This window comes from Vicugna pacos, chromosome 23 (genome assembly GCF_048564905.1).
Source record: "Vicugna pacos chromosome 23, VicPac4, whole genome shotgun sequence".
Classification (NCBI taxonomy): Eukaryota; Metazoa; Chordata; class Mammalia; order Artiodactyla; family Camelidae; genus Vicugna; species Vicugna pacos.
This window is the reverse complement of record NC_133009.1, coordinates 19,351,144-19,378,251: the sequence shown is the minus strand read 5'-3', so window position 1 is coordinate 19,378,251 and position 27,108 is coordinate 19,351,144. Positions and strand designations below refer to the sequence as shown.

The window sequence follows — 27,108 nt, the reverse complement described above, 5'->3', positions numbered from 1 at the left end:
TAGAAACTGGGTTGGAATGGCCTAATATTAGGCTTATATAACCTGATCAGGATTTAGGGGTAACCATACCAGATAGGCGGTAAGGTAATTGACAAATCCAGTACTTCTGAGAGTTTCTTAATGTATCGATTATTATGCTTTGTACAAATTGATCCGCCTCGCCAAGCATAGCTACTTTAACCAGAGATGGCTACTCAACCAAAAAACGATCTCTCTCTATAGGCCTGCAAAAGAGAGGCCTATCTTGTCTATCATAAGAGCTCTGCTCAAGAAAAGCACTCTCTACTCAATATTGACAAATAACCAAAGCAGACTTTTCTCTTTCTTGGGAGTTTTAAAGGAAGACATAGAGGGATGCAGATGAGATGGAAGAAGAATAACACAGGGAAAGCAGTAAGCAGAATCATAAGGCATCAGAAGCCGTAAGTAAGTAGAAGCAAATGGATAGGGGACACACACTGGAGGTTAAATCAGTAACTAGCAAGTCAATAGGAAGAAGAATCTGGAAGAGAGGGAACAGAAATATAAGAGTAAAATCACCAGCATGTTAGACTGCTAGAGTTGAAGTGGAGTCACAAAGTGATGGCTGAAATACAAGAGCCCTGTATCCCCTTAATGGCAACAAATGCCGTTCAGTGTGCTAAGAGGCTTGAATGTCACTGCAGCAAGTTTTTTGCTTATTCCTTATATTAGAAATAACTACTCTGTATATCACTAATTTCCAAATACATCCTTACAATATACTTGCATTAACTGCGAAAACTTAAAGATTATTTGGTCCCATGCAACCTGAAAGACTGCAACCAGCAGATTTGAAGAGAGGGAGCCAGATTTCCAAACATGCCTGTGGCCATCTGAGTACATGGTAATGCTTCTTGGATTAGTGTCCCCTCTTAACTTTTAAAGCTAATGAAGATACTGCCATGAAATATTCTATGTTATGCATTTGCACTGAGTCTTCCACATTTAATAATGCTGATAGTTTTCATATGAATCCAATGTTTTATTTCCTATGTTAAGGAGAACAGGTTGAAGCTACAGGAGTACGAACTTGGAAGCCACAGAGGGTACACACTCGGAGGCCACAGGAATTATATGCCCAGAGGCCCCAGGAAGTACACTCCCTGAGACCACCAATACTCAGAGAGCCTCTTGCTCCTACTTTTTGCAGACATAACAGCAAAATTTGGACCTGATCTAGACAGTACAATAAGAACAACAGAAAGGCACCTACAATCCAGAGTCAAGCAAACTTGACCTCCAAAGATATCAAATAGAAAGGTCTTCTTCATCAAAACAGGCAATTAAGTGAAGAGGGGAGCCTGAACCCCAGTGTTATTTTTCTGTCACAATGCCATCCTACTAATCAACTTCCATCTATAAAGACTGAGACACAGTTTACTGGGATACCTAGGGCCCCACACCCTTTGTGATACCATCCAATACATTAAAACCAACACATTTATGGACTTACCCTAAGATCACCTGGAGAACTACATGCATTCCAAACTCCTACTTTAAGGCTACTGAGAAGCCATAAAAATGAACTTCATCACAGTTTTCATCTCATCCCACGAGAACAGTATTACACTATTAAAGTATGTAATCATTTGAGTTTTAAAAAAGGCGGGGAGGGGTAAGAAAATAACATGCATCCATTTCTTTGTACATTCATAGCGTATTTCTGGAATGATCCCTAGAAATTAGTACTAATTTAGTTGCTAATATTTTGGAGGGGTTTTGAATGGCTGGTGGAAAGGGCTTAGAGGGACTCTTCTCTGTATTTTGTTCTCTTTGAATTTTTTAACCATGTGAATATATCATCTATTCAAAAGTATTTTCTAAAAAATTTAATTGCCTTTCCTGATTATTTTCCTCATATCCTGTAACTGTTTAAGATCCACTACTCTCTCTCAAATCTTACTTTCCCCTTTAATATCTTTATCAAGCTTTTCTTCCAATTTCAGAGTGAGTTTCTGTCTTTGTTCAGGCTGCTATAACAAAATACCACAAACTGAGTGCTTAAAAACAACATATATTTATTTCTCACAATTGCAGGCTAGGAAGTTCAAGATCGTGGCACAGGCAGATTTGGTGACTGCTGAGAACCTGCCCCCTAGACAGCCATCTTTTTGCTGTAACCCCACATGGTGGAAGGGATGAGCCAGCTCTCCGGTCTCTTTTCATAAGGACTCTGATCCCAATCAAGAGGGCCCCACCCTCATGACCTAATCACCTCCCAAGGCCCCACATCCAAATACCATCACATTGGGGGTTAGGGTTTCAACGTGTAAAATTGGGGGGTACACAAACATTCAGACCATAGCAGTTTCTTATCTCCCCCACTGTCCTACTGCCAGAATTAATTATGTAGATTGAGATACCCTATCTCCCAATAACAAAAGTCTTCCTCTTCAGGAAAAGGTAGAAAAGAACTTGGGCTTACAGGATTTATTTTTTGGCATTCTAGGAAAGGGATAAAGTCTCTGAACAATTCCACGTGAATAATTTTAGCCCTGAGGCAATGGTAACATCAAATTACAAACAACTCAAATTTCCAAAATTAGAAGATATGTCAAATTATGGTGCAGTCACACAATGGAATGCTTTGTAGCCATTAAAAATAATGATAAACATTTATAAAATATCGTTCAAGTACAAAGTATTCAAGTGTAAACAAACATTTTAAAGACAAAAGAACTCAGGGGAAAATATCCATGAGTATTTTCGGAAAAAAAGTTGACAGTAGAGTCTAGACAACAGAAATAAACCAATAAGAAATTCCAGGATGGAGGGGGAAATGGTGGTTAGCAGTAATTTCATTCAAACACAGAAAAAATATACTAAAAGACTGCATGAACACTCAACAAAGTATGAATATTCTACCTTGCCAGTGCAAAAATAATATACCCAAGATAAACTGGGCAGGGTTGAGAGAGTTGTAAAAAGTGGAAGGAATTTTTAAAGTGCTAACATTCTCATCTTTTACAGCAGGAATTCGACTGATACTATTACATCTGAATTGGGCAGTTGTTTAAAAAACAGGCACAATGACCACAACCTTAATCTTTTTCTTGTTATCTTTTCTGAATTTAAAATTTGTTAAAAGTATTATTACTGTGATCTTATTTTTATAGGTATAGTCCTCTCCTTTTATTCCTTTAGTAAGTATGTACTGGTTGTCTACTATGTGCCAAGTATAGTTTTAGGTACTGATGTAAACAAAACACACAGAAATCCCTGCCCTTGTGGAGATTATATTCTAGATTTTTTTTCTTCCATAATTTCTTTCTTTTTCCTTCCTTCCCTTTCTTCATTTCTTCTTTCTTATTAACTTCCCACCCTCCTATCCATTTATCCTATTACACATGGACAAAAAGAGGCCTAAAATGATAGTTATCAGACAATAACAATTATTATTTCAGGAGGTAGGATTTGGAATAATTTTTTCAAATTTTCTTTAAGTGATTCTTTAATCACATTTCATCAAGAGGCCATTACAAGCCAACCATTTTTTTACAAAGCAACTTGAAAATGAGATAGTAAAATAAAAAAGTATAAACCACTCTTCAAAAATACTTATTTTTATGTGTAATTGTGAACTATTTCAGAGAATAGGACAGAAAAAAAAAATTATACACAGCCATATATCTAATACCAAGATTTAACAGAAGTTAGTATTTTGTAACATTTGCTTCAGATTTTGTCCCAAGTATAAAACATTTTAAAAACAGCTAAATCCCACTGTCCATCCTTTCTTCCTTCATCTTCAGAGATGCAACTGCTATCCTGAGGATATTTATCATTCCCACACATGTCTTTGTCTTCATAAAAAATACAGTGTCACTCTGTGTGTTTAAAATTTACATATGTGGTATCATAATGTTTACTTTCTTTTGTAATATTTTAAACTCAGCATTATTTTTGAAATTTATCCAAGTTACAGACATAGTCTTAGTCTATCAATTATTGCATTCATATGTGTGAACTATCACTGTATGAGTAAACCCTAGGTTTTATAATTCAGTCCCTATCAAGGGGTTTGTAGGGCCAACAATCCCATCCCTCTTTTATAATATACTTTGCCATTCCACAAACGCAGGCCCAGTTTCTCAAAAATTCTTTGAGTGGCCTCAAGCTTTCTTGGATAAAAATTGTTTGGGGAGACTGTCTATGCAATTTCTCCACAATGCTCACACTTTTTACTATCTGATAAAAATGGAGTGTGAAATGTTGTATTAACTTCTCTTTAAAAACAGCATTAAATGTGAAGAAGCAGAAGAGTATTTATACTGCTAGTATAGTAGTATACTATATAGTCCCCTTAGGAAGAGTTATTTCTAATCCGTTACAAAAAAGTTCTTATTACCTACTTCTTACTGAATTTTAGACAAGACCTAATACACTCAAGGTTCTTGCCAACTGCTTGAGAAACTTAGGTCTCCTTATCAATAAAACAGATGAACACAGGCTGTTATGTGCCCCAGAGACTCACGCTGAGTTCAGACGGAAGCAGTGAAAAAGAGACCTGTCACATTAGCAGGAGGATACCTGGGGGTGCTGGACTGCACAAAGTTTGCCTAAAGACTAAGAAAACAACAGGAAATGTCCCTTATAGATGAGGCAGATATAAAGTAAACACAGAATAGTCTAAAATACTAATAATAAGGCCACTCTGCAAAGGCACTGAAGCTTAGGAATGGCACAGATGGATGTGGCTGAAGAACAGGGAAAGACTAGTACTTTTATACCAGGATTGACCCCTGGGCCATCTTAGCTCACCAAATTCTTGAGTATCAGTCTGTTCTGGAATTGACTGCAATGGAGTATTTAAAAATATATAATGATCTAACCTTATATACTTTTCAAAATTCATTCATAATTTTTTCATTTGATACTCTTAATACTCTTGTGGCTTAAGTGGTACAGGTATTATTATTTCAGTTTTATAAATAAGAAAAATGAGGTGGCCTATTAAGAAAAAAAAAAAATCACTGATAGAGCTAGTAACTGACTCCACCGACTTCTAGTGTACTTTCATTGTTAGAATCAAAGATGAAAGAACAGAGATTACAAAAAAACTAGGTATGTTTATGAATAAGATTAGAGTTACTTTCAAATTAAATTTATCAGCTACATAGCAAAATTAGCTTCCTTATTTCAGAGGCATTCCTTGTGGGGTGTGTGTTATTTTGTTACCAAACTAGCTTTATTCAGGGTAATTTAAATTTACTCTGTTAAAGCTACTCTAATGACTCTAGTTTGCTTTCCAAAGTTAAATCCATACTCAAAAGCTGTGTCATTTGATTGATTTTTTTAAATTTCAGAATGTCAGAAAGTAAAAATAGTCAGAAAACATTTGGCATACATTTCACAGACTGAGGCTAAGATCTTTAAGATTCAAAAAGATAAATAACTCAATGGAAAAAATGGGGAAAAGTCATTAACTGCCAGTTTAAACAAAAGGATATACAACTTGTCTTCAGACATACCACAAGATGTCCAACATTAGGGAAATGAAAATTAACTCCGAGTTTCTAATTTTCACATATCACATTGGCCAACAGTCCTAAAGTTTGATAATTAAACTTGGTTTAAGAGGGAGTGAGGGAACAGGAACACTCATAATGACGTGAGAGAATATATTGTTAACACCTACCAAAAATATTCATGCACTTTGACATATTTCCAAGAATGTATCCCAGAGAAAAAGACTCAATTTTGCAAAATGACATGCATACTCAAATATTCTCTGCAACATGGACTATTACAGCAAAAGCCTAGAGACAACCTAAATATCCACCAATGGGAGGTTAATTCAGTATATCATGGTTTATCCATACAATGAAATGAGGAAGCTCCTTATATACTAATAGAGAATAATCACCAAGATACATTTATAAGTTAAAAAAAAAAAGCAAAGTGCATAATGGTTCATATGCTATCTCACCAGTTATGGCAAAAGTACACATACATCCTGCAATTCAACATTAAAAACAACAACAATAACAACAATAACAACCAAACAAACAATCCAATTTAAAAATGGGAAAAGGACTTGAATAGACATTTCTCCAAAGAAGATGGACAAATGGCCGTTAAGTATATGAAAATATGCTCAACATCACTAATCATTAGAGAAATGCAAATCAAAATCACAAGATTCCTCTTTATACCTACTGGGATAGTTATTTAAAAAAAAATAAAATAAGTGTTGGCAAGGTTGTGGAAAATTGGAACCTTGCATTTTGCGGGTAAGAATGTAAAATGGTACAGCCACAATGGAAAATAGTATGGTGGTTTCTCAAAAAATTAAACATAGAACTACGACATGATCTACCAATCCTATTTCTGGCTATACAACCAAAAGAATTAAAAGCAGGGACTTGAAAAGGCAGTGGTACATCAATGTTCATGGCAACACTATTCAAACAGGCAAAAGGTAGAAACAACTCAAATGTCCATGGACAGATGGATGGATAAACAAAATGTGCTATATACACACAGTGAAACATTATTCAGCCTTAAGGACTAGCATTCTGACATATGCTGCAACATGGATGAATTGTGAAGACATTAGACTAAATGAAATAAGCCAGACACAAAAAGACAAATATTATATGATTCCACTTACATGAGGAACCTAGTGTAGTCAAACTCATACAGATGAGACAGAAAGTAGAAGAGTGGTTGCCAGGAGCTGGGGAGAGGGGAGAGCGAGGAGTTATTGTTTAAAGGGTACAGAGATTCAGTTTGGGAAGATGAAGTTCTGGAGATGGACGGCAATAATGTAAATGTAACTAGTGCTTCTGAACTATGTATTTTAAAGTAGTTAAAGTGTTTACTTACCACAATAAAAACACACACACACACTTACTTGTATTTGCATGGACCATCTCTGGAAGAATTAGAGAAATTTATAACAAATCTTGCCTTTAGAAAGGGAACTGGAGAGCCAGTTGAAGAGATTTACCTATCACTATATATTCTTTGTACCTTTAGAATTTTATCCCATGTGTATATATTATCTATTCAAAAATATAATTTTCACTCTTACTGACTGAAATCTGAACAAAGAGCAGGAAAATGTATGTAAGTAAAAATGTTCTACATTTTGTATGTGGCAAAATAAAAATGTCCTTAATGATACTGAAAACCTGCCTCGATGTTTTCCAAGACGCAACTTTCAAAAACTATTTGACAAGGAAAATGAAAAAGAAAATGAAGTGCTTCAGAACTTAAAAGATCAAACAGAACATACAGATACAAATAAAAAGTTCTTACAAGTACAATATAATATTGCTAATCCAGATTAAATAGAGGAAAAGCAAGTCTTACTTCAAGAATATAAAGTAGAATAATAATCCTAACGAATATTGTTCTAAGCTTAAATTTGAGTTAATATTGTTCTAAGAGCTTTAAAAATGTCCACTGATAACAGTGGTTCTCAAACTTTTTGGTCTCAGAATCCCTTTTACACTCTTAAAAATTATTCAGACCCATAAAGAACTTTTGTTTATCTGAGTTATATTAATCTATATTTACCATATTACAAATTGAACCTCAAATTTTAAAACGTTATTTATTATTTAGACATAACAATAAACCCACTATATGTTTATGTAAATAATATAATTTTTATGAAAAATAACTATATTTTCCAAAACAAAAAATAAATTTAATTATAAGAATGACACTGTTTTACATGTTTGCAAATCTCTTTAATGTCTGGCTTAACAGAAGACAGCTGGATTCTCATATCTGGTTTTGCATTCAATCTGTTGCAATATCACACATTATGTAGCTTTTGAAAAACTTTGTGAAAAATGAGAATGAAAATAGCACACACTGTCTTAGATTTATTATGAAAAGAGTTTTGATTTCACAGGCCCCTAAAAGGGTCCTGGAGATGCACACAAGTCTCCAAAAATTTTTAAGAACTACTTACTAACACCAATCCTATGCAGCAAATGTAAAAATTGAGGCATAGAGAGAATATATAAGTTATGGTCACAAAGCTAGGAATGAACCCAGAAAGTCTGATTCCAGACCCCAGGGTTGCCCCTCAGAGCCAGGAGGAAAGCAGCAGGGGCCCGTTTCATAATGTTTTACATAGTGATGAAAACCCCACTGGCTGCCTGGCAGTCACAGTACCAGACCTTCACTCCGGCTAATGTGATAAAATTTCAAATTAAATCTTCCAATTCATGCAAAGCAGAGGTAAGGGGACGGGGGTGGGGAGTAGCCACCACAAAAGCTCACCTCTGAGGGCGTGATCGGCTGCCCTTCAAGGAATATGGCATCATAGCTCCACTGAGGGATAAGGGACATTAGCGCAGGAACAGCCAAATGCCCTGGAAGCCTCTCAAGGAACAGCTCTCTCTTCCAAACTGAGCTCTTAGATCTGTCTGGAACTCTCACTCATTCAGACCCTTCTTTACACCACTCAACCTTTACGCAGAATACTGCCTTCAATTCTTAATTAAAATAGTCAAAAAGAAGACTAATAAAGAGACTAGTTCTAACAAAGAGAAAAGCATACTATAAATTGATAGCAATTAATATAGGATTGTCCCAGTATAAGACTGAAAGGTAAAGCAATAGATCAGAACACATAGCCCAAATTAGACCCAATTACAGAAAATGCAGTATATCATAAAGTGAACCTAATAATTCAAGAAAAAAATAAGCTGTTTAGTAATTTTTATTAGAAGTCTATTTAGACTTTCACTTTTAATAACATGCCAAAATAAATTCTAGCTAGATGAATTGTTTTTACATATAGCCTGCTGAGGCTGGGAAGGCAGGACCAGACCTTACTCAGCACTGCATTCCCAGCCTCTTCTAGGGCTGCGGCACAGCTGCCCAAACAGAAGGAACTAATTTGAGTTCCAACACTGCTGCTAGTCCATTATTAGATCTTGGGGAAGTCATTTTGCTTCTCTGTCCTTAATTTCTGATTTATAAAGAATGGAGAGTAATGATACCAGCAGCATGAGAACACTCATTACAAACTTTAAAGTGCTATACAAATTAGCTGAAGGAATAAAGATTAGAAACTGCATTCAACCATGTTACTACCACTCAAATATGCTAAGCATTAATATTTCAGCATTGATTTCTGAGTAACTTTCTTTATCTTATAAAGTAGACATATTAAGTTGTTAGAATACACAGTTTTCCTCAGGGCATCAGAACAATTATTTTAATTCTGAATGGGAAAAAGATGCATCCTATAAATATGTTTATTTTCCCTGAATTGGCCCTTTTACTAAAAAAGGCCTGACATCACTGCTGTAAGGAATTTGGCAGATTTTCTTTTCACAGCTACTTTCAGGAAGCCTAAAAGCAGGAGATGAGCCCATTAAGTCCATGAGAGGTGGGGTGGAGGGGAGGCAAGAGGGAGGGAGACAATACGACACAGCAAAAGACTCTGAACTAAAAAAACACTGACGTGACCTTGAGCAAACTATTTATCTTCCCCTAGTCTCCAAAACCTGGAGATGCCAACCTTTACCACGCGAGTAAAAAGACTGAAACGAGGTAATGTACATGAAGCCCCTAGCACCCAACTACATGCAGACATGAGACAGCAAGCCTTGAGTAAATGCTGGTTTCTCTTCTCTGTTCCCCTTCTCTTTCATAAAGCTATCCTGGTCTTTCTTCCACTTTCCCTGACTTCTTTAACAATACCTCTCTCCCCATCCCCAGTGAAAAGTCTGTAGTAACAGCATGTGCCATGCACACATTGAGTTATTCAAATCGCAGGCAAGAGCTGCAAGCTCCCCACCCCATCCCAAACCCTATCACCACCACCATCCCACCCGATCATTTTCCTGCTGGGACACTCACACTAAGGCTATGCTGCGCCATGAAGTATCATTCACACTGCATGCAGTGTGCCAGTGCCACATGGAGCTATACAGTGTGACCAGCGCCACTTGGAGCTATGCAGTGCTCAGCCTGCAGTTACCCTCATGCTTCCTTGACAATGGCTGCATCAAGGCTCCTACAAGGCTGACTACAGTTGCAGTGCTGGAACTTAACTCCACTCTCTACCTCACCCACTTCGGTAAAGCCCATAAACATAGTCGAGGCACCAAAAGAAACTCTGTAAGGTGTTACCATAAAGTAATGAAACTGACTGCACTTATTACTCTCCTTTCCTGCAATCACACCTTGTACCTTCAGGTGTGAGAGACTAAGGAATACATGAACAGTCAGCCCTCCATATCTGTGGGTTCCGCATCTGAAGATTCAACCATCCATGGATCTAAAATATTAGGGGAAAAAATTCCAGAAAGTTCCAAAAGCAAAACTTGAATTTGCCACATGCCACAGGCAACTATTTACATAACATTTACACTATATTTACAACTATTTATATAGCATTTACATTGTATTAGGTATTATGAGTAATCTAGAGATGATTTAAAGTACACAAGAGGAGGTGTGTATATTATATGCAAATATCATGCCATTTTATATAAGGGATTTGAATATCTGTAGATTTTGAAGTCCTCAGAGGGTAGGGTATGGGGGAGAAATGGATGGGAGTAGAAGGGCGAGTCCTGGAACCAAGCCCTTGTGGATATTGAGGGATGACTATAGTTAGAATTTGCCATACATGAAATCTCCCATTGTTCATTCAGTTTAGCTCAAATTTAAAGCACTTAGTCCCCTGAATAGTCTGGAAGTAGTGGCACTGGTTTATAAAAGTTTTTGCCAGTACCATTTAAAAATAACTTCCCACTGCTTCGTGGGCCTCCGTACTACGTTCTAAGTCTTGAGATTGTGATCCCATCAAATATTCCTCATTCAGCGTGGCCTCCTGGAAGAATGGTTTCACTGATTCTACAACTTCTATTATACTCATGAATAATCTCCTCTACCTTTTGCCTTTTTCTCTCAAGCTATTCTTTGTCTCCAGTCCTCCATTCTAGATCTACCAGTATTTATGTCTTTTCCTCATCTTTCTATGTTCTTTTGTTTTGGTTCTTGTTATTTTACTTGGGAAGTGTATCATTGTTTAAGCATTATTCATCCTTTTTTGTAATATCCCATTCATGGCTTGATAATGCATACCTATGTATTTTAAAAGCAAATTCTATTCATTCAGTCAACACATATCTACTGAGTGCCAACCATGTGTCTAGCACTAAAGCTACAGTAGAGCTCATCTCATTCACAGAATTTAGTCTATAGGTTAGAATATGCGATGTGGTATATATTCTTTCTACCAGATTATGAAGAATAAGAAACAGTTCTGAAGCAACAGTCAGAAAAGACCTTTTACAGGGCACAGGAAAATAAATTAAATAGCATAATAAATCCAAGGAATGTAAAAAGAGGAGAAATGAACCATTTTCTACTTTATGAGTTGAATCAGCAATTTAGAATTAGAAGAAAACATTTCCAAACCTCACATCCACTGTATTATTTGACTCTTGGTCAAACACTTCAAAAGCTTCTTTGATTTTTTTGTGCAATTCTGCTACTGCTATTTCTGCAAAAGAAAAAGGAAATAAAAATTATTTTACTTTAATTTAAAATTCAAAACAAAAATGTCAATAACCAGAAATTCTTTTTTTAAATTTATTTATTTTACAACATAATTTTTTTAAATTGAAGTGTAGTTGATGTACAATATAGTATGTTACAGGTAGAAATTCTTAATAAGGAAGAACATGCAGAGTTTCTTCCTAATACCCTTTTTTTCAATAGGGGGGAGGTAATTTGATTGATTGATTTAACAGAGGTACTGGGGATTGAACCCAGGACTTCATGCATGCTAAGCACACACTCTACCACTGAGCTATACCCTCCCCACGCCTTCCTAATATTCTTAATGTATCACTTAGCAGGCTTCACTTCCTCTAGAGGAGGGAGGGTACAGCTCAGTGGTAGAGTGTGAGTTTGGGGGTGGGGGACAGATTGTATAAAGGGTCTGAAGGCTACTTTAAAAATGGTGTCTTATACTTTCAATGAGAACCACTGGAGGGTTCTAAGCAGTGAAATGACATGGTCTGGCTTCTATTGACTTTGGCTATAATGTTAAGAATACAAAGAGACCAGTTTAGGAGGCTATTGCAATATTCTACGTGAGATAATATTGTACTTACTATTTGAAAAACATAGTTTTTCTAGAAAAACTGGAAAGGGAGACATTAAGCATGAGTTTAGATAATTAATTATAAATATAATGGTAGGAACTGTAGAAAGCAGGAAAATTTTTAATCACTCATATTCCTCTTACCCTAACGTAACTACTAATCATTTTGCTATATTTTCCTTCCTTCCTACACAACCTTTTATATATAGCATTTAATAACTACTATTCATTCAACAAAAATGTACTGGATGAATGCTATGTACCAAGTTCTGTGGCAGGTGCTCACCTACATTTACAACCAGAGAGGGTATCTCATTTTTGGAAAAAAAGACATCGAAGCTCAGAGAGATTAAGCAAATGGCCCAAGATCACAGACTAAGTGGCAGAGCTGGACTGAACCCAGATCTTTCTCACTTAAGAGATCCTGCTCTCCCGCATCCTTTACCCCACCTAAATAATTGCTAGTACTCATAGTTTAAAAACTATAACTCCTAACTACTTCATTCAAATATTCTATTTTTCCAGGTTGCAACATAATCTATATAACCTTCAATTTTTAACAGTACCAAAGGTATGTAACAATTTATTGATCTTACTAATTTTTCTTTATTATAATAAATAACATGGCAGCAAACTTCTACTAATTTAATAAACAATGTTATCTCATTATTTAAATTTACATTTCTTGTTAAAAGGTGAGTCTGAATAGTGATTCTTAGTGCTTGTTTACCACCTCTATTTTCCGTGTTACGAATTGTCTATTCATGCTCTCTGCTTATCCCTACAGGGATCTTCCATTTTTTCTTAACAATTTGTATAAGCTCTTTAAACAGTAAAGACTTAATCCTATGTCTTAATTACAGAAAATAATTTTCCAGGTCAGTTGTTTGCATTTCTTTTCCTAAAATGAAAACTGTTCCATCTCCTTTATGATCATCAAAATCACACATGATTACTGAAGAAAAAAATGTAAGAAGTTTAGACTAAGTAAAAATCACTTCAAATCCTACCATGCAGTTAACTACTCTTAACGTTGTCCTCTAATCTAGTTGTTCACTCAACAGTAAATTGTGAATATCTTTCAGTCTCAAAAAATGTTTACTATATTATCATTTTTAGTGACTGCTTGATATTCCACTATAGAACTTTACCATAATTTATTAAACCAACTTCCTAATTTAGGTAGTTTCCAATTTTTCACTGTTACAATAATTCTTGAGTGAACCATCCTGCCTAATTCATCTTTGTGCATTTGTCTTACTGTCTCACTGACACACAATAAGTTGAATGCAGCTGAAATGTGCTGGGTATTGGAAAGGTTATTATTAGTCCCAAAAGCACCTTGGGAAAATCTCACTGATATAACACTGCCACTGCACAAAACTGATAAATGCTTTTTTAAATTTAAGATTATTTTTAAATTACATTATTTTCTTAACAAGGTATTTTATTTTATTATTTTTTCCTTTATATTTTTTGATTTTTTAAATTTATAATGTATTAGTTTCTGGTGTAAGGCATAGTGAGTCAGTGATATATGTATATATAACTGAATATAACTGAATGTATACATATATATACACATATTCTTTCTCATATTCTTTTTTATTATAGGTTATACAAGTCACTGAATATAGTTCCCTGTGCTACACAGTAGGACCTTGCTGTTTATCTATTCTGTACATTTGTTATCAGCCAATCCCAAACTCCCAACTGATAAAATATATTAGCACTTATTTTTAGGTAGTCACATCTGTTAAGATTTCTTCTTATCCTTTAAAGTTTAGAAACATATCCTTTGAAAGGAGAAAAGGAGGGAGAGTATCAGCCTTTTTGTACAGATTTGGTGAATACTCAATTCTACTTTTTTCTATAATTTAAAAATATATTTACTCTTTAATCCATCTGAAACTTATTTTCGCATGATTCAAAGTGAAAGGTTAATTTCTAATCTTATTCTATTAATTCCTAATTTACTAAGCACTTGAGTTCTTTCCTCCTATTTTATGATGTGTTATAGTCTTTTATGTGATGGAGGCTATTTCTATCAATTGTCTATGCCATCAATTCCTTTCTGAACTGCATTTCTAGTCTTAAGTTATTACCATCTTATTTTATTTATTACCACTATTACTGATCTTCTTTTTAGGAATGTTTATTAATATTCTCACCAATTTTTATTAATATTCTCACCAATGTATTCTTTCAAATGAAATTCAGAAATCCAAATAAAATTTAGAAATTCTAAGTTAAACACCATTAGGAGTTTTACTGCTATTGCAGTGAAGCTATACACTAAAAGAATTAACATTTCAAAAATAGTTTTCACATCTAAGACATTATATCAGATACACAGCCCTTTTTATATCTCTAAATTAAATGTTACATGTTATGGTTTTCCTCATATAGGTCACACACAATTCTCCAAGAAGATTATGCCTCAGTATTCTATGGATTTTGTAGATATTGTGAAGGAATCTTTTTGTAGATCTTAGAATTTCTGGAAGTTGAGGTAAATACTGATTTCTTAAAATATGCTATTGATCTTAAATACATATATTTCCAGAAACTTTTTATTTTTATCATCTCTTTTCAGTTGATTATTTTATATTTTCGGATAATACATTTTGTCTGTTCTTTCCAAAATGTAAATTCTCATTTTTCCTTCAACTTAAGACACTGGCCAGAACTACCAAAACAACTTTAATGCATAAAACGATAATCATAATCTTTGCTTTTTAAAAGCATTATTATTTAATAGATTAGAATATTTTAGTCTTTCACCAGTAAATATAATGCTGACCTGTGTTCTGAAACAGGTGTTACAAATAAATGTAAGACCGTATTCTTCCACTCCTATGGCTCTGTTTTTACATTAACGACAGTTACTAACTTTTAACAACCTTTTAACAATATTTTCTAAATTTTTTAAAATGTGTTCTGTTTCACACTCATTGCTCAAGGTGCTTCTCAATAAAAGGCTTCAATGATCAAAAATGTCTAGGAACTCTGAATATTATGTTCTCTTGGGGATTTATAAATGTATATCAGTATATTAAAGTCTTTGGGATGTTCTACAGTAAAGAAACTTACTAACTTTAATGCAGCTTTTTCCAAATTTATTTGATCATGGAATCTCCTTTTTCCAGTTATCATCCATCAGGAATAAATAATGCTTTAGTTGACATTTGGAACTTCCCTAACTCAGGCATCCTCACGTACTGGACACAGGTATGATGTAAACAGATTACAGGAGCATCTAAAAATACTGATCCTCTCATCTCTCAGTGTGGCCAGATTCAGGTTAGGCAGCTGAAAGCATCTATTCCAGGGCTCCTAAAAGGAGGCTCAAAGCACCACAGGATCTGGATCTGATGGCATGTTCCTTGGCCTGCACAGGCGGCAAGCACAAGAAATGCTATCATGCACCCACTGCTCCATGTCACCATAAATGTGATCTACTACATGGACTCCTATTTCAGAAGTCAGCTATCAAATGCACCACTGCTCACCATGGACAAGGAACCCATGGAGCTACTGGAGTAGTTTCATGTTCTATGCCAAAAGAATATAGTATGCAACTCAGTGTGTGACCAGCTGTGTTTGAGGGGGCTTATGGCTCTAAGAAACAGCCCCAAATTTTTACCTTCGCATATATTGACTAATGCTGTTCCTCTGCAGCTATGCCCTTTTAGTAGCAGCCAAGCTTGCTGCATGGCTCTAATAACACATACATATTATATAAATTAAATCTTCACCATTATTTTAAAATAACTGATACGAGAAAGTTCAATTGGGTTAAAAAACACTTATATCACAAAATTTTCTAAGTTATATTTGTCAATTATAGGATGAGTTTTTGACAGAAACAGACTCACAGATACAGAGAACAAACTAGTGCTTACCAGTGGGAAGATGGAAGGAAGGAGAGTTGAGATAGGGGAATAGGATTGAAAGACACAAACTACTATGTATAATATAAATTAGCAACAAGCACAGGGAAATTTAGCCATTATTTTATAATACCTTAAAACAGAGTATAATCTATAAATATATTGAATCACTATGTTGCACACCTGAAACTAATATAACATTTTAAATCAACTATACTTCAATAAAAAAGGATGAGTTTTAATATAACTTCAACTATTTTTAAATTTTTTAATGGTTGAGGAAAATGTTTTACATTTTCACATAAACAAAATTTCTCATTGGTAATAAACTATCAAAAATTGAGAAGCTTATACTTAAAAATCTGATCAGAAATTGAAAAAAGTGGTCCCTCAATATCCATGAGGAGATTGGTTCCAGGACTTGTGGATACTTAAATCCAAGGATGCTCAAATACTCTATATAAAATGGTGTAGTATTTGCATATAACCTACACGCATCCTCCTGTACACTTTAAATCAACTCTAGATTACTTATAATGTCTAGTACAATTTAAATGCTAAATAAATAGTTGCTGGGCACATGTCAAATCCCAGTTTGAGTTCAAAGTTGAAAGCTTAGTACTGTAAACAACTCTATACCTACCACCTATACCAAACTACTATTAATGTTTTGCTATTTTTTGCTTCTTCCCTCTGCTTCTGTCTCTAAGTAAACTGCAGTCATTATGATTATTCATCCCTAAATACTTCAGCATGCATGTCCTAAAAATGAGGACATTCTCCTACATAATCTCAATGTAATTATGACATCCTTTAAAATTAACAAAAATTCACTAAGATCATCTAATATCTATTCAATATGCAAATTTCTCAAATTGTACCATACTGTCTAATAGTTATTTTTTAACCTCAATCCTAATTAAATTCTATGTACTACATTCGGTTTTCATATTTCTTGGTCTCTTTTAAACTAAAACAGTCCCCCATCCTTCCCTAGCTTCTTATCCCGCTATGAAATTAGCTTGTGGACAAGACCAGGATATGCACTGTCTTACAAAATGTCCTACATTCTGGACTTGTCTAATAGCTTCCTTGTTTAACCTTCACGTTAAAAACTACTACTCCATTAAGTTTCATCCCTTTAGGACATATCACCTACTACTCCTTCTCATTGCTGTCTTCTTCTGATTCTTTGATCACCGTCCTCCAAATTTATCATCCCAACTAATTTAGTTTCCAACAACCCATCTTCACAGTTCTATTTATTCATCAACACCTTTTGATTCAGCCAATAAATACTTTTGAAATCTGTCTCCCGCCTTCCATTTCCACAGCCACTGCTTAAATTTAGACATCACTCTGGCCTGGATTAATACAGTCACTTTCTGTCTTTTTGTCTTTAGTCTCTGTTCCCTCCATTCCTATTCCATTCTTCAAACCATAGTCCACATTTTGCTAGGATGGTTCTTCTAAAACAAAAATTTGCTCATATGACTCTCTGGTTTAAAATCCTTCAATGGTTTTCAAGGTTTTTCAAAAAAAAAAAAAAAGAAATTCAGTCTCCTTAACCGGGTACACAAATCCCTTTACAGACTGGGCTCCTACCAATCTCAAAAATGTCATTTCTTAACACTTTCCCATACATATTCTCCACCTTGGAAATCTTTGTAGTTTCTCAATTATTATGCTTTCTCAGTGCCATGGTGATTGACAGTCCTTCTGTATGGAAGATTCTTCTTTTTCCTGGCTAATTCCTACTCAGCATTCAAGGCATTTTAAAAGCAACACACACTTTGAAGGCTACCCTCATCCTCTTTTTGAATTAAGTATCCTTCTATGTGATCAGGTAGGATCCATGGATATATCCATTATAATGTTACATCAAACAGACTGCAACCAGCAGTCTGCATGTAATATAATGAAAATTTTAGGGGAAAACATAGGGGGAAATGTTCATGGCACTGGATTTGGCAATGATTTCTTAGATATGACACCAAAAGCATAGGTAACAACCAAAAAATACATAAGCTGAACGTCATCAAAACTAAAACTTTTGTGAATCAAAGGACACTATCAAGAGAGTGAAAAGACAAAGAATGGGAGAAAACACTTGCAAAGCATGTATCTGATAAGAGGTTCATATCCAGGACATATAAAGAACTACTGCAACTAAACAAAAACAAACTAACCCAATTAAAAAATAAGAAAAATTTTGAATTGATATTTCTCAAAATAAGTTATACAAATGGCTAATAAGTACCTGAAAAAATGCTCAACATTACTAATCATTAGGGAAATGCAAATCAAAACCACAATGATCAGTGAGCTAGAAGACAGATTACTGGAAATCACTACTCCAGAACAGAAAAAAGAAAAAAAAATGAAAAGAAATAAGGATAGTTTAAGAGAACATGAAGCGCACTAGTACTTGCATTATGGGGTCCCAGAAAGAGAAGAGAGAGAAAGGACCTGAGAAAATTTTTGAAGAAATAACCGAAAACTTCCCTAACTTGGGAAAAGAAAGTCACCCAAGTCCAGGAAGTGCAGAGAGTACTAGTACTACACAGGATCAACCCAAGGAGGAACACGCCAAAGCACACAGTAATCAAACTGACAAAAATTAAGGATTAGGAGAAAATATTAAAGTCAGCAAGAGAAAAGCAACAAATAACATACAAGGGAATTCCCATAAGGTTATCAGCTGATTTTTCAGCAGAAACTCTACAGGCCAGAAGGTAGTGACACAATATATTTAAAGTGATGCAAAGGGAAAACCTACAACCAAGAAAACTCTATCCAGCAAGGCTCTCATTCAGACTTGATGGAAAAGTTTAAAGCTTCACAGGTAAACAAAAGCTAAAAGATTTCAGCACCACGAAACCAGCTTTACAACAAATGTTAAAGGACCTTCTCTAGTCATCAAACCATAAGAAAAGAAAACAAAAAGAGAAAAAAAAAAAGACCTACAAAAGATTGCTTTGGCTGTTCGGGGTCTTTTGTGGTTCCTTGTGAATTCTGGAATTGCTTGTTCTAGTTCTGTGAGGAACGTCGTAGGCATTTTCACGGGGGGTGGGGTCGCATTGGATCTGCGGATTGCTTTGGATGGTGTGGCCATTTTGATAGTGTTGATTCTTCCAATCTCAAAGCACAAGAAATCTTTCCACTTCTTTGTGTCATTTCAGTTTTCAGAGTATAGGTAACCTCCTTGATTAGGTTTATTTCTGGGTATTTTGTTGTTTTTGATGTGATGGAAATGTTTATGCCAGTTATAAAATTCTGGATTTTGAAGTGAAAAAAAAAAGTGAACAAAGGGTCGCAAATGGCAAAATATCCTTCTTCCTCATGGGTGAGTTGTATTCCATTATACATACAGATATGCTGCATCTTCATTATCTATTCAACTATTGATATGCACTTGCGATGCTTCCGTATCTTGGCAATTATAAATAATGTTACTGTTAATAGCAGGGTGTATGTATCTTTTTGAATTCTTATTTTGTGGTTGGCTTTATTCCTTTGATAACTATGTAAGTTTAAGAAACAAAAGCTCTAAACAGTCTTAGAAACAATGAACAGTACATATACGTAAATTAAAAAATAGTATGTGCAGTAAAAAAAAGAAATGAGCTATCAAGCCATGAAAGACATGGAAGAAACTTAAAAGACATACTACTAAATGAAAGAAGCCAGTCTGAAAAGGCTACAAACTATATGATTCCAACCAAATGACATTCTGGAAAAGGTACAGCTAGAGAAGAAAATAAAAAGATCATGGTTTTCAGGGGTTTGGGGAGAGGGAGGGAGGGAGGGATGAATAGATGGAGCACAAGGGATTTTTCAGGCAATGAAATTATTCTGTACAATGCTATAGTAGTGGCTACATGTCATTATGCATTTGTGAAAACCCATAGAACATACAACATCAAGATTGAACCCTAATGTAAACTATGAACTTTGGTTGATAATAATGTGTCCATGTTGGTTCATTAATTGTACCAAATATACCACACTGATGAGGGAAGTTGAGGATAGGGGAGTATATATGTATGGGTGGGGAGGGCTATGTGCAAACTCTCTGTATATTCTGCTCAATTATGCTGTGAACCTGAAACTGCTCTAAAAAACTAAGTCTATTAATTTTTAAAAGTGCAGTAAAATAGACGTAACAAAAAAAATTAACCATCTTAATCATTTTTAAGTATATAATTCAGTATTAAGTACTGTTGTGCAAACAAATCTCCAGAATTTTTATCTTGCAAAACTGAAACACTATACCCATTAAACCACCACCTCCCTTTTCTCCTTCCCCTGGCAACCACCATTCTACTTTCTGTTCTTGATTCTGACTCCACTAAGTACCTCACAAAAGTGAAATCGTACAGTACTTGTCTCTTTGTGACTAGATAAGCTCACTTAGAATGTCCTCAAAGTTCATCCATGTGGTGCATATGCCAGAATGTCTCTATTTAAGGTTGAATAATATCTAATTTCATGTAAATACCACATTTTGCTTATCTATTCATCCATTGATATGAACACTTGAGTTGCTTCCACCTTTTAGCTGTTGTGAATAATACTGCTATGAACATAGATGTACAAATACATGTCTGAGCTCCTGCTTTCAATTATTTTGGATATATCCCCAGATGTGGGATAGATCATATGGTAATGCAATTTCTAATTTTTTGAGGAATCACCGTACCATTTTCCATAGCAGCTGCACCATTTTACATTCCCAGTTAAATGTTCACAAGGGGTTCAATTCCGCCACATCCTTACCAATATATTATTATGTTTTTTAACAGTAGCCATCCTAATGGGTGAAATGGTATCCCATTGTCCATTTGATTTTTTTTATTATGAATTTTCTTGAAAATTTTTTATAGATTAGTACAAAGATAAATTTCAGTCCAGTTTTTCTCCAAACTTATTAATTCTGAATTTGAGGAAGCAAATTAGGTTTCAATGAGTTCGTTTTCTTCTTCAGTTGGTCTCCACCTGGATGTTTATCAGTCTAAAATAGGGAGAAAACTCATTAAATGGCCTCCAAAATACACATGAATGTATGGTGTGTAATCAATAATCGGTAAGACTTTAAGTTTTTCTTAACCCTTGGATTCCATGTTATGCATATACAACAGCGACTAATTCCCTAGAATGTACCAAACATTTTCCTTCTTACCTATTCAGCATTCCTTTAATGCCAGACACTGTGGTGAGTGATGAGGATATAAGAATGAGTAAGAAGACACTGTATTACAACATTATGAAACAGATATAATTATTCCCACTTTACATTTGAGGAACCTGAAGATCTAGGTTTAGCATCTTGACTAAGATCAGACAGAGCTTGAGGAAGTTGTATCTTACTCCAAAGCTCATATTTTCTACTATTCTATACTATACTCTGTACTATCAACAGTTTTAAAAAGAAATATTCACCTGTAATTTCTATTTTTCACGTTAGATTTCCAAATGTTGGGTTTTGAGAAGAATGGCACAATATAGGGAAACAAACAAACAAGCAACCAAAAAACTTGTAAAACTTCCATCTAGGAGTTGATAAACTGAATTGGAATCACTTTATCAGGCACTATTATCAAAGTATGCAAAGTAAAAAGGAAAATTTTAATGTAAACAAAAATAGTAAATCCTGGAGAGAACTTTGAGTATCTGAGGCTTATTTAAAAAACTGACATACCTTTCAAGGCTCACTAGCCTGCCAAAAATCAGAATGTTATTCCTAAGCAGTTTATTTCCTAGACATGATTTTAGTTACAAGTAGAAGATCCTTCCAGTCCTATATAAAATTCTCTAGAGATAGAAAAATTAAAATAAGATTTAAAGACTCAAAGAATCAACAACTTCATTGATTCTCCATCTAAACAAAACCAAACAGAGGCAAAGAAAGAAAAAAACAATGCTCTGGCTGAGGAAACTTTTAGAGAAATGACAGAATTCAAAAAAAAAATTTTCCTATCCCATTTCAAACATTCTTTCAGTAAAACAAAAAAAATTAAGTAGTTTTTATAAATCAATTTGACTCTAAAAGTTAAATTCTTTTTTAGCTAACATAATATTTCTTAATTTAAGAAAAAAGATATATTATACTATATTAAGGCACCAAAATGCTACAAATAAGCATGATTTCAATGTACATAATCTTACAGAAAAATTTTATAAATAGAGCAAAATAGTCCCTGTTATAGATTTAGTTTATGTTTCTTTTTAATCTTTCTTTTTTTGGGGAGGTGGGGTAGGAGAGAAGGAGGTAATTAGGTTTGTCTGTTGGTTGGTTTGGTTGTTTGTTTTAGAGGAAGTACTGGGGATTGAACCCAGGACCTTGTGCATGTGCTCGAGCACTTTGAGCTATACCCTCCCCCTAGTTTAGCTTTCTTACCAATATTCTCACCACTTGTAACAAAATTATCCCTAATTGTTGAAGAAGAGCTGGATGTGATGGCTACCCAGAAACTTAACCCTCCTTTACAACTTAAAAAAAAAACAAGATTAAAGATGAACAACTTAAAACATATGTATGTTTCCACAAAGAGGATTGTTATTTTCTAAAGACATACCAACAAATACCTTGGCTCTCAAAAAATGTTTGCTGAGCCAGATGACATAGAAGCGTATAGCTTACCTGAAAGGAAGAAGAAAAAAACCCTATAAATAGTTATATGTGCTTTTAGGTGTAGACTTTTGGGTAAACAGCAAGTAATGTTTAATGGTTAAAACATAAACAGCTTTAATTAATTCAAATGACCCGAATACAGTATTTATTGAGTTCCTACCATGTGCTAGGCACTCTGGAAGATACTGAGTATAAAGAAATAATCTATACCTTAGAGTTTATAAGGTAACGGATATATACTTCAAAACTATCCTTTTGCACAATTGCATGATCATCAAGCAACTGTATGTCCTCCCCAAAAGTTTAATACACATAAAATATTACATTGCAGGGGTTAGCTTTCTGGTCAATGTATCAACATACCAATTTTTAAATTAATAAATCACCATTCAGGTTTGCACATCACTTTTCATGAGTTTAGTTAGCTTGAATGAATCCCCAAAGCTTGAGTAATCACCTGATTAACTGGTTAGATGTTATTTCTGAAACTTTAGAGCTGAGAATCAAATATAGGAGTAGAATATGTGTATACACAGATGATTACCAATTGAGTCTCTAGTTTATCTAACAACATACATTTATTTCATCATGCCCTTCAAACTGCAAATATAGTTAACTCATAAAACTGATGTAAAGAGTAAATACGATATTCCAGGGGAGAGGGTATAGCACAGTGGTACAGTGCATGCTTAGCATGCACGAGGTCCTGGGTTCAATCACCAGTAACTTCATTATAAACAAACAAACAAATAAATAAGCCTAATTCTCCCCTGCCAAAATTAAATAGAAACTTCCACTTAAAAAAAAAAAGATATTCCATATAACATTGCTTCTCAAACTTTAATACGCATGTGGATATATTACCTGTAGATATGCTTAAATGCAGACTGATTCAGTAGGTCAGGGGCAAGGACTGCGATTCTTCCTTTCCCGTAAGTTCCCAGTGATGCCCAGACTGCTGCCCACAGCAGGGTACCAGGAGGGGATGTAACACACCTGGCACAGCTGCTGGCACACAGGCTGCTTATCCCAGCTGACTATTCCCTCCCATTTGTGGATGTCTTATCATCTTTACTGATCTCACCTTTCTTGAATGAAATAAATGATGGTTTTTCAATCTTTGTATCCTCTTAAGTTCTAACCTAATCAGAATGCCTTCCATGTTAGGCATTAAACACATGTCAACTGAATGAATAACATTCAGCCTTTAAGTCCATTCTTCTATGGTTGTAGACAGAACTGCTTCTTCCTTTGAATTAATTTAGAAAAGTATTTTTGAAAACTGAAAAACCAGAAAAGATTTCTATTTTTTTAAGTAAAGAAGAAAACTGTATTTGCAACATAATCCAGTGCATTTTGTTTCTCAGGCCAATCTAATAAAATTTTTTAAAAATCCATAATAACTTGTTAATTTATTTGCTAGTGAGTCTTCCATTTTTTGCAAATACGAATTTAATGTTTTAAAACTAATATTAAAAAGTAATCATTTTCTTAGAATGTATCTTGTATTTTTTAACAGCACAATAAAATTATAAGGACACCTTAGAAAAGGTAGTATCTTTAAGTCCCTGACTTTTAAGACTAACGGTACCATAAAAAAAAATCAAATAGTGCTACTGCTATCAGCAAGTAGGTCTTTGGCACAGTTTCATGTTTCTGCGCTTTTTTTCTGTGATCACCATGACAAGTGACTAAGTATCTTAGGGCTGGCTTCTACATTTGTATTACTTATTAATCTGATTACATTTTGTTCCACGCTGAGAAAAATGTTGATACGGTGTTTTAAACACTCAAGAAAAGGACAAAGGTAGAGTATTATTGTCATTTCTAAGATGTTTGCCTCTACAGTTTCGTGGCTTTTTTGATGTTTTTGTGAAGAGTTTGCCAATTACCAAAATAAAGACTTATTTTTTGAGTAACTAACGGGATGGTAACCAAGAATCGGGTTTTTAAGCAATGAATTAAGACAACCTAACGGTCTTACAAATAAACATGGGATAACCGGGTTTTCGCTTCCCAACATGAAGCACACCAATCCCCCAGATCTGGCGACCCGCCGCCTCGCGGCACAGACCCGCCCCTGCCCGCAGCGACCGCGCGCGCCGGGGCCGCCGCGGAGGCCGGGCGGGCGCACGGGGATCTACGCATTTCCTCTGGAGTTTGCTTTTTCGTCTTTATTGAAGTTGTGTTTTGGTTTTTGTTGTTTAAGACCAGACACAGGCGGGTGGCGCCCCGAGCAGGCACTTCGGCGCCTGAGGCGCGGATGGAGCGGAGGTGACCTCGAGACCGTGCTCCCACGTCCCCACTAAGGCGGCAAAATGGTGGCAGTGAACTAGAGCCGGCCAGGCCGGGCGGGGTTTCGGCGCGGCCAGGTTGGAGCCCGCCAGACTCTGACGGCCGGATCTGTCCTCACCCAGGCCGCGTCGGGGGCCCACACCCTGGGCAGCTGCCGGCGTGGCGCCCGCGGCAACGAGACCCCGGGCGAGGGCTTGGAGGCGGCGTCCCCGCGACCGTGAACAAGGGCGCCATTATTGCCGTCCCCTACCGGCGCCGCGGCCGCAACCCGCGCTGGAAGCGAGGCTCGAGGCTCGGAAGGAGGGACGAGGAAGAAGGGAGGGATGAGGGCCGGCCAGGAGAGGCAGGGAGGGGGAGACGCGCGGGGCGGGGCGAGGCGGGGCCGGGATCCGGGGAGGGGGCCTCCCCTGCAGGGCGGGCGGCGGGCCCCGACTCGGTCTGCCCGCTCCCTGCGGGTGGGGCTCCAGCAGTAGGGTGACCCACCCCGCCCGGAGCTTCCCCGGGCGGCCCGGGGTCGTGGTCCCGCGGCGCCTCTTACCTGTGCTTTCCCTGTCTCTCTCGTCCGCCATCTTGTTGCGGGGCCGTCGCAGGGGAGAGCCCTGTCGTTAGGCTAGGTCGCAGCGCCCTAGCCCCCTCCAGCCCCGCGGCGAGTCGGGCCTGAAGGATGGGTGGCTCCAAGTCCCGAGGGAAGAAGACCCTTGGGCGGGGTGGGGGTGGGGGTCTCGGAACGCGCGCCCTCCCCCTTCCCGCCACGACCCTCTGGCGCCCGGGAGACCGGAAGCCCGACCCTCCGCCCGCGACCCCCGCACCGCGTCCGCGGCTTCAGCCTATTCCCTCCAGAACCGAGGCCCGGACTCGTTTTTCTGGCGTGGAGGAAGTATTTAATAATAAAAAGTCCCGAATCTCTGATCCATTTGGGGACATCACGGACACACTGCTCTCCCCCTCCCCTCCTGTTTGTAGGATGTGGCGTTGCTCGATTTTTTTTTTTTAAACTGCAGATTTGAAGCTGCAGCTGGAGAGCTGGGTGAGGAGCTTGGCTCTCGAAGGGTAACAGAACCAACCCGCAGTCCCGCCTCCTCCCCTTCGCATCCACAGCCAGCGGCAGCCGCGGACGGGCCCGACCCGCCCCTCCTCCTGTCCCCGGTTTCTCCCGTCCAGTGCTGGCCGCCCGCTCCCAGGGACGGCGACTGCGCGGCGGGCGGGAACCGGGCCGGCGCGGGAGGAAACCAGAGCCATTAGACTGTTATTACTGGAGCCGAGGGGTCGCGGTAGAAAAACATGTGTGAAAGGCGCAAACACTGCGTTGTCAAGGTTGCGATTTTGATACAAAATAGAAGGATTTCATAGCAACAAAAACGTGCCCATGTTTTGCTCATTTTTACGTACATGAAAATGTGAAATTTGACATTTCCTCCAGCTGCAGTTACTGAGGGAAAGTTTTAAATCTCGCTTTCTGAAGCTGTGGCATGATAAGAATTTTTGTCTCATTTTAGGGGAAAGGCCACTATTCTAGAATATTTCTTTTAAAAATGATTTTTGAATAAAATGCCTAATGTGATTCAAGCAAATGTCTATTTTAAAACGAATCTTAGGTGATTTTTAAAGGCATGTGTGTACTAATTTACTTGATTGTATATAAAAATAATTTATAAACTTAACTAAATATTAAGAGGAGTTCAAAATACAAGGTATTTAATGGTTTTATTAACTGAGTCTTTTTGGTCTTTATTCTGGTTCTATAATCTCTTCAGTAAACCCTAAAGGAAACTGACTGATACTCTTCTTTTTTAAAATAAGTATTTTTTCTTTAGAAGATACTCGAGTAATACTGTGATCAGCATTCTCTTTTAAATTGACTATAAACAATTGAATCATCACAAACTGGCTCACATTAGAAGATAAATACTTAGATAAAATGAATACAATCGTGAACAGGAAGTTCTAACTAAATGCCCCAAAATAGAAGAAAGTGATCATTAGCATTCATGCATATTTAAATTTCATAGTCATTGTGGTCTACTTGTTTTTAAGGACCCCTCTTTTCATATAGATGATGAAGGCCTTTGAACTAAAAGTGGGAAACCCCAGCTTCAGTCTTCAGGCTTACCACTCACCATGCTGTTTTCATGTGCTATTTTCAGTTTCCTTTTCTTGGAAGTGTTCCCTCCTCT

The 27,108-nt window shown here is 36.5% G+C and overlaps 1 protein-coding gene across 2 annotated transcripts in view; it reads right to left on the bottom strand.

Annotated features, from left to right (window-relative positions):
• Positions 1–25,767, bottom strand: part of DRC8 (dynein regulatory complex subunit 8) — a 68,510-nt gene extending 42,743 nt beyond the window's left edge. The window contains exons 1-2 of one of the 2 annotated variants that reach the window (XM_072948622.1): positions 25,473–25,767; positions 11,422–11,506 (exon numbers count right to left, since the gene is read on the bottom strand). In XM_072948622.1, the coding sequence (XP_072804723.1) occupies positions 11,422–11,506; positions 25,473–25,503 (116 nt within the window). In that variant the 5' untranslated portion in view covers positions 25,504–25,767. The remainder of the gene's footprint in view (positions 1–11,421; positions 11,507–25,472) is intronic. The other variant, XM_031690079.2, reaches the window with a different exon arrangement.
• Between the last annotated feature and the right edge of the window lie 1,341 nt (positions 25,768–27,108).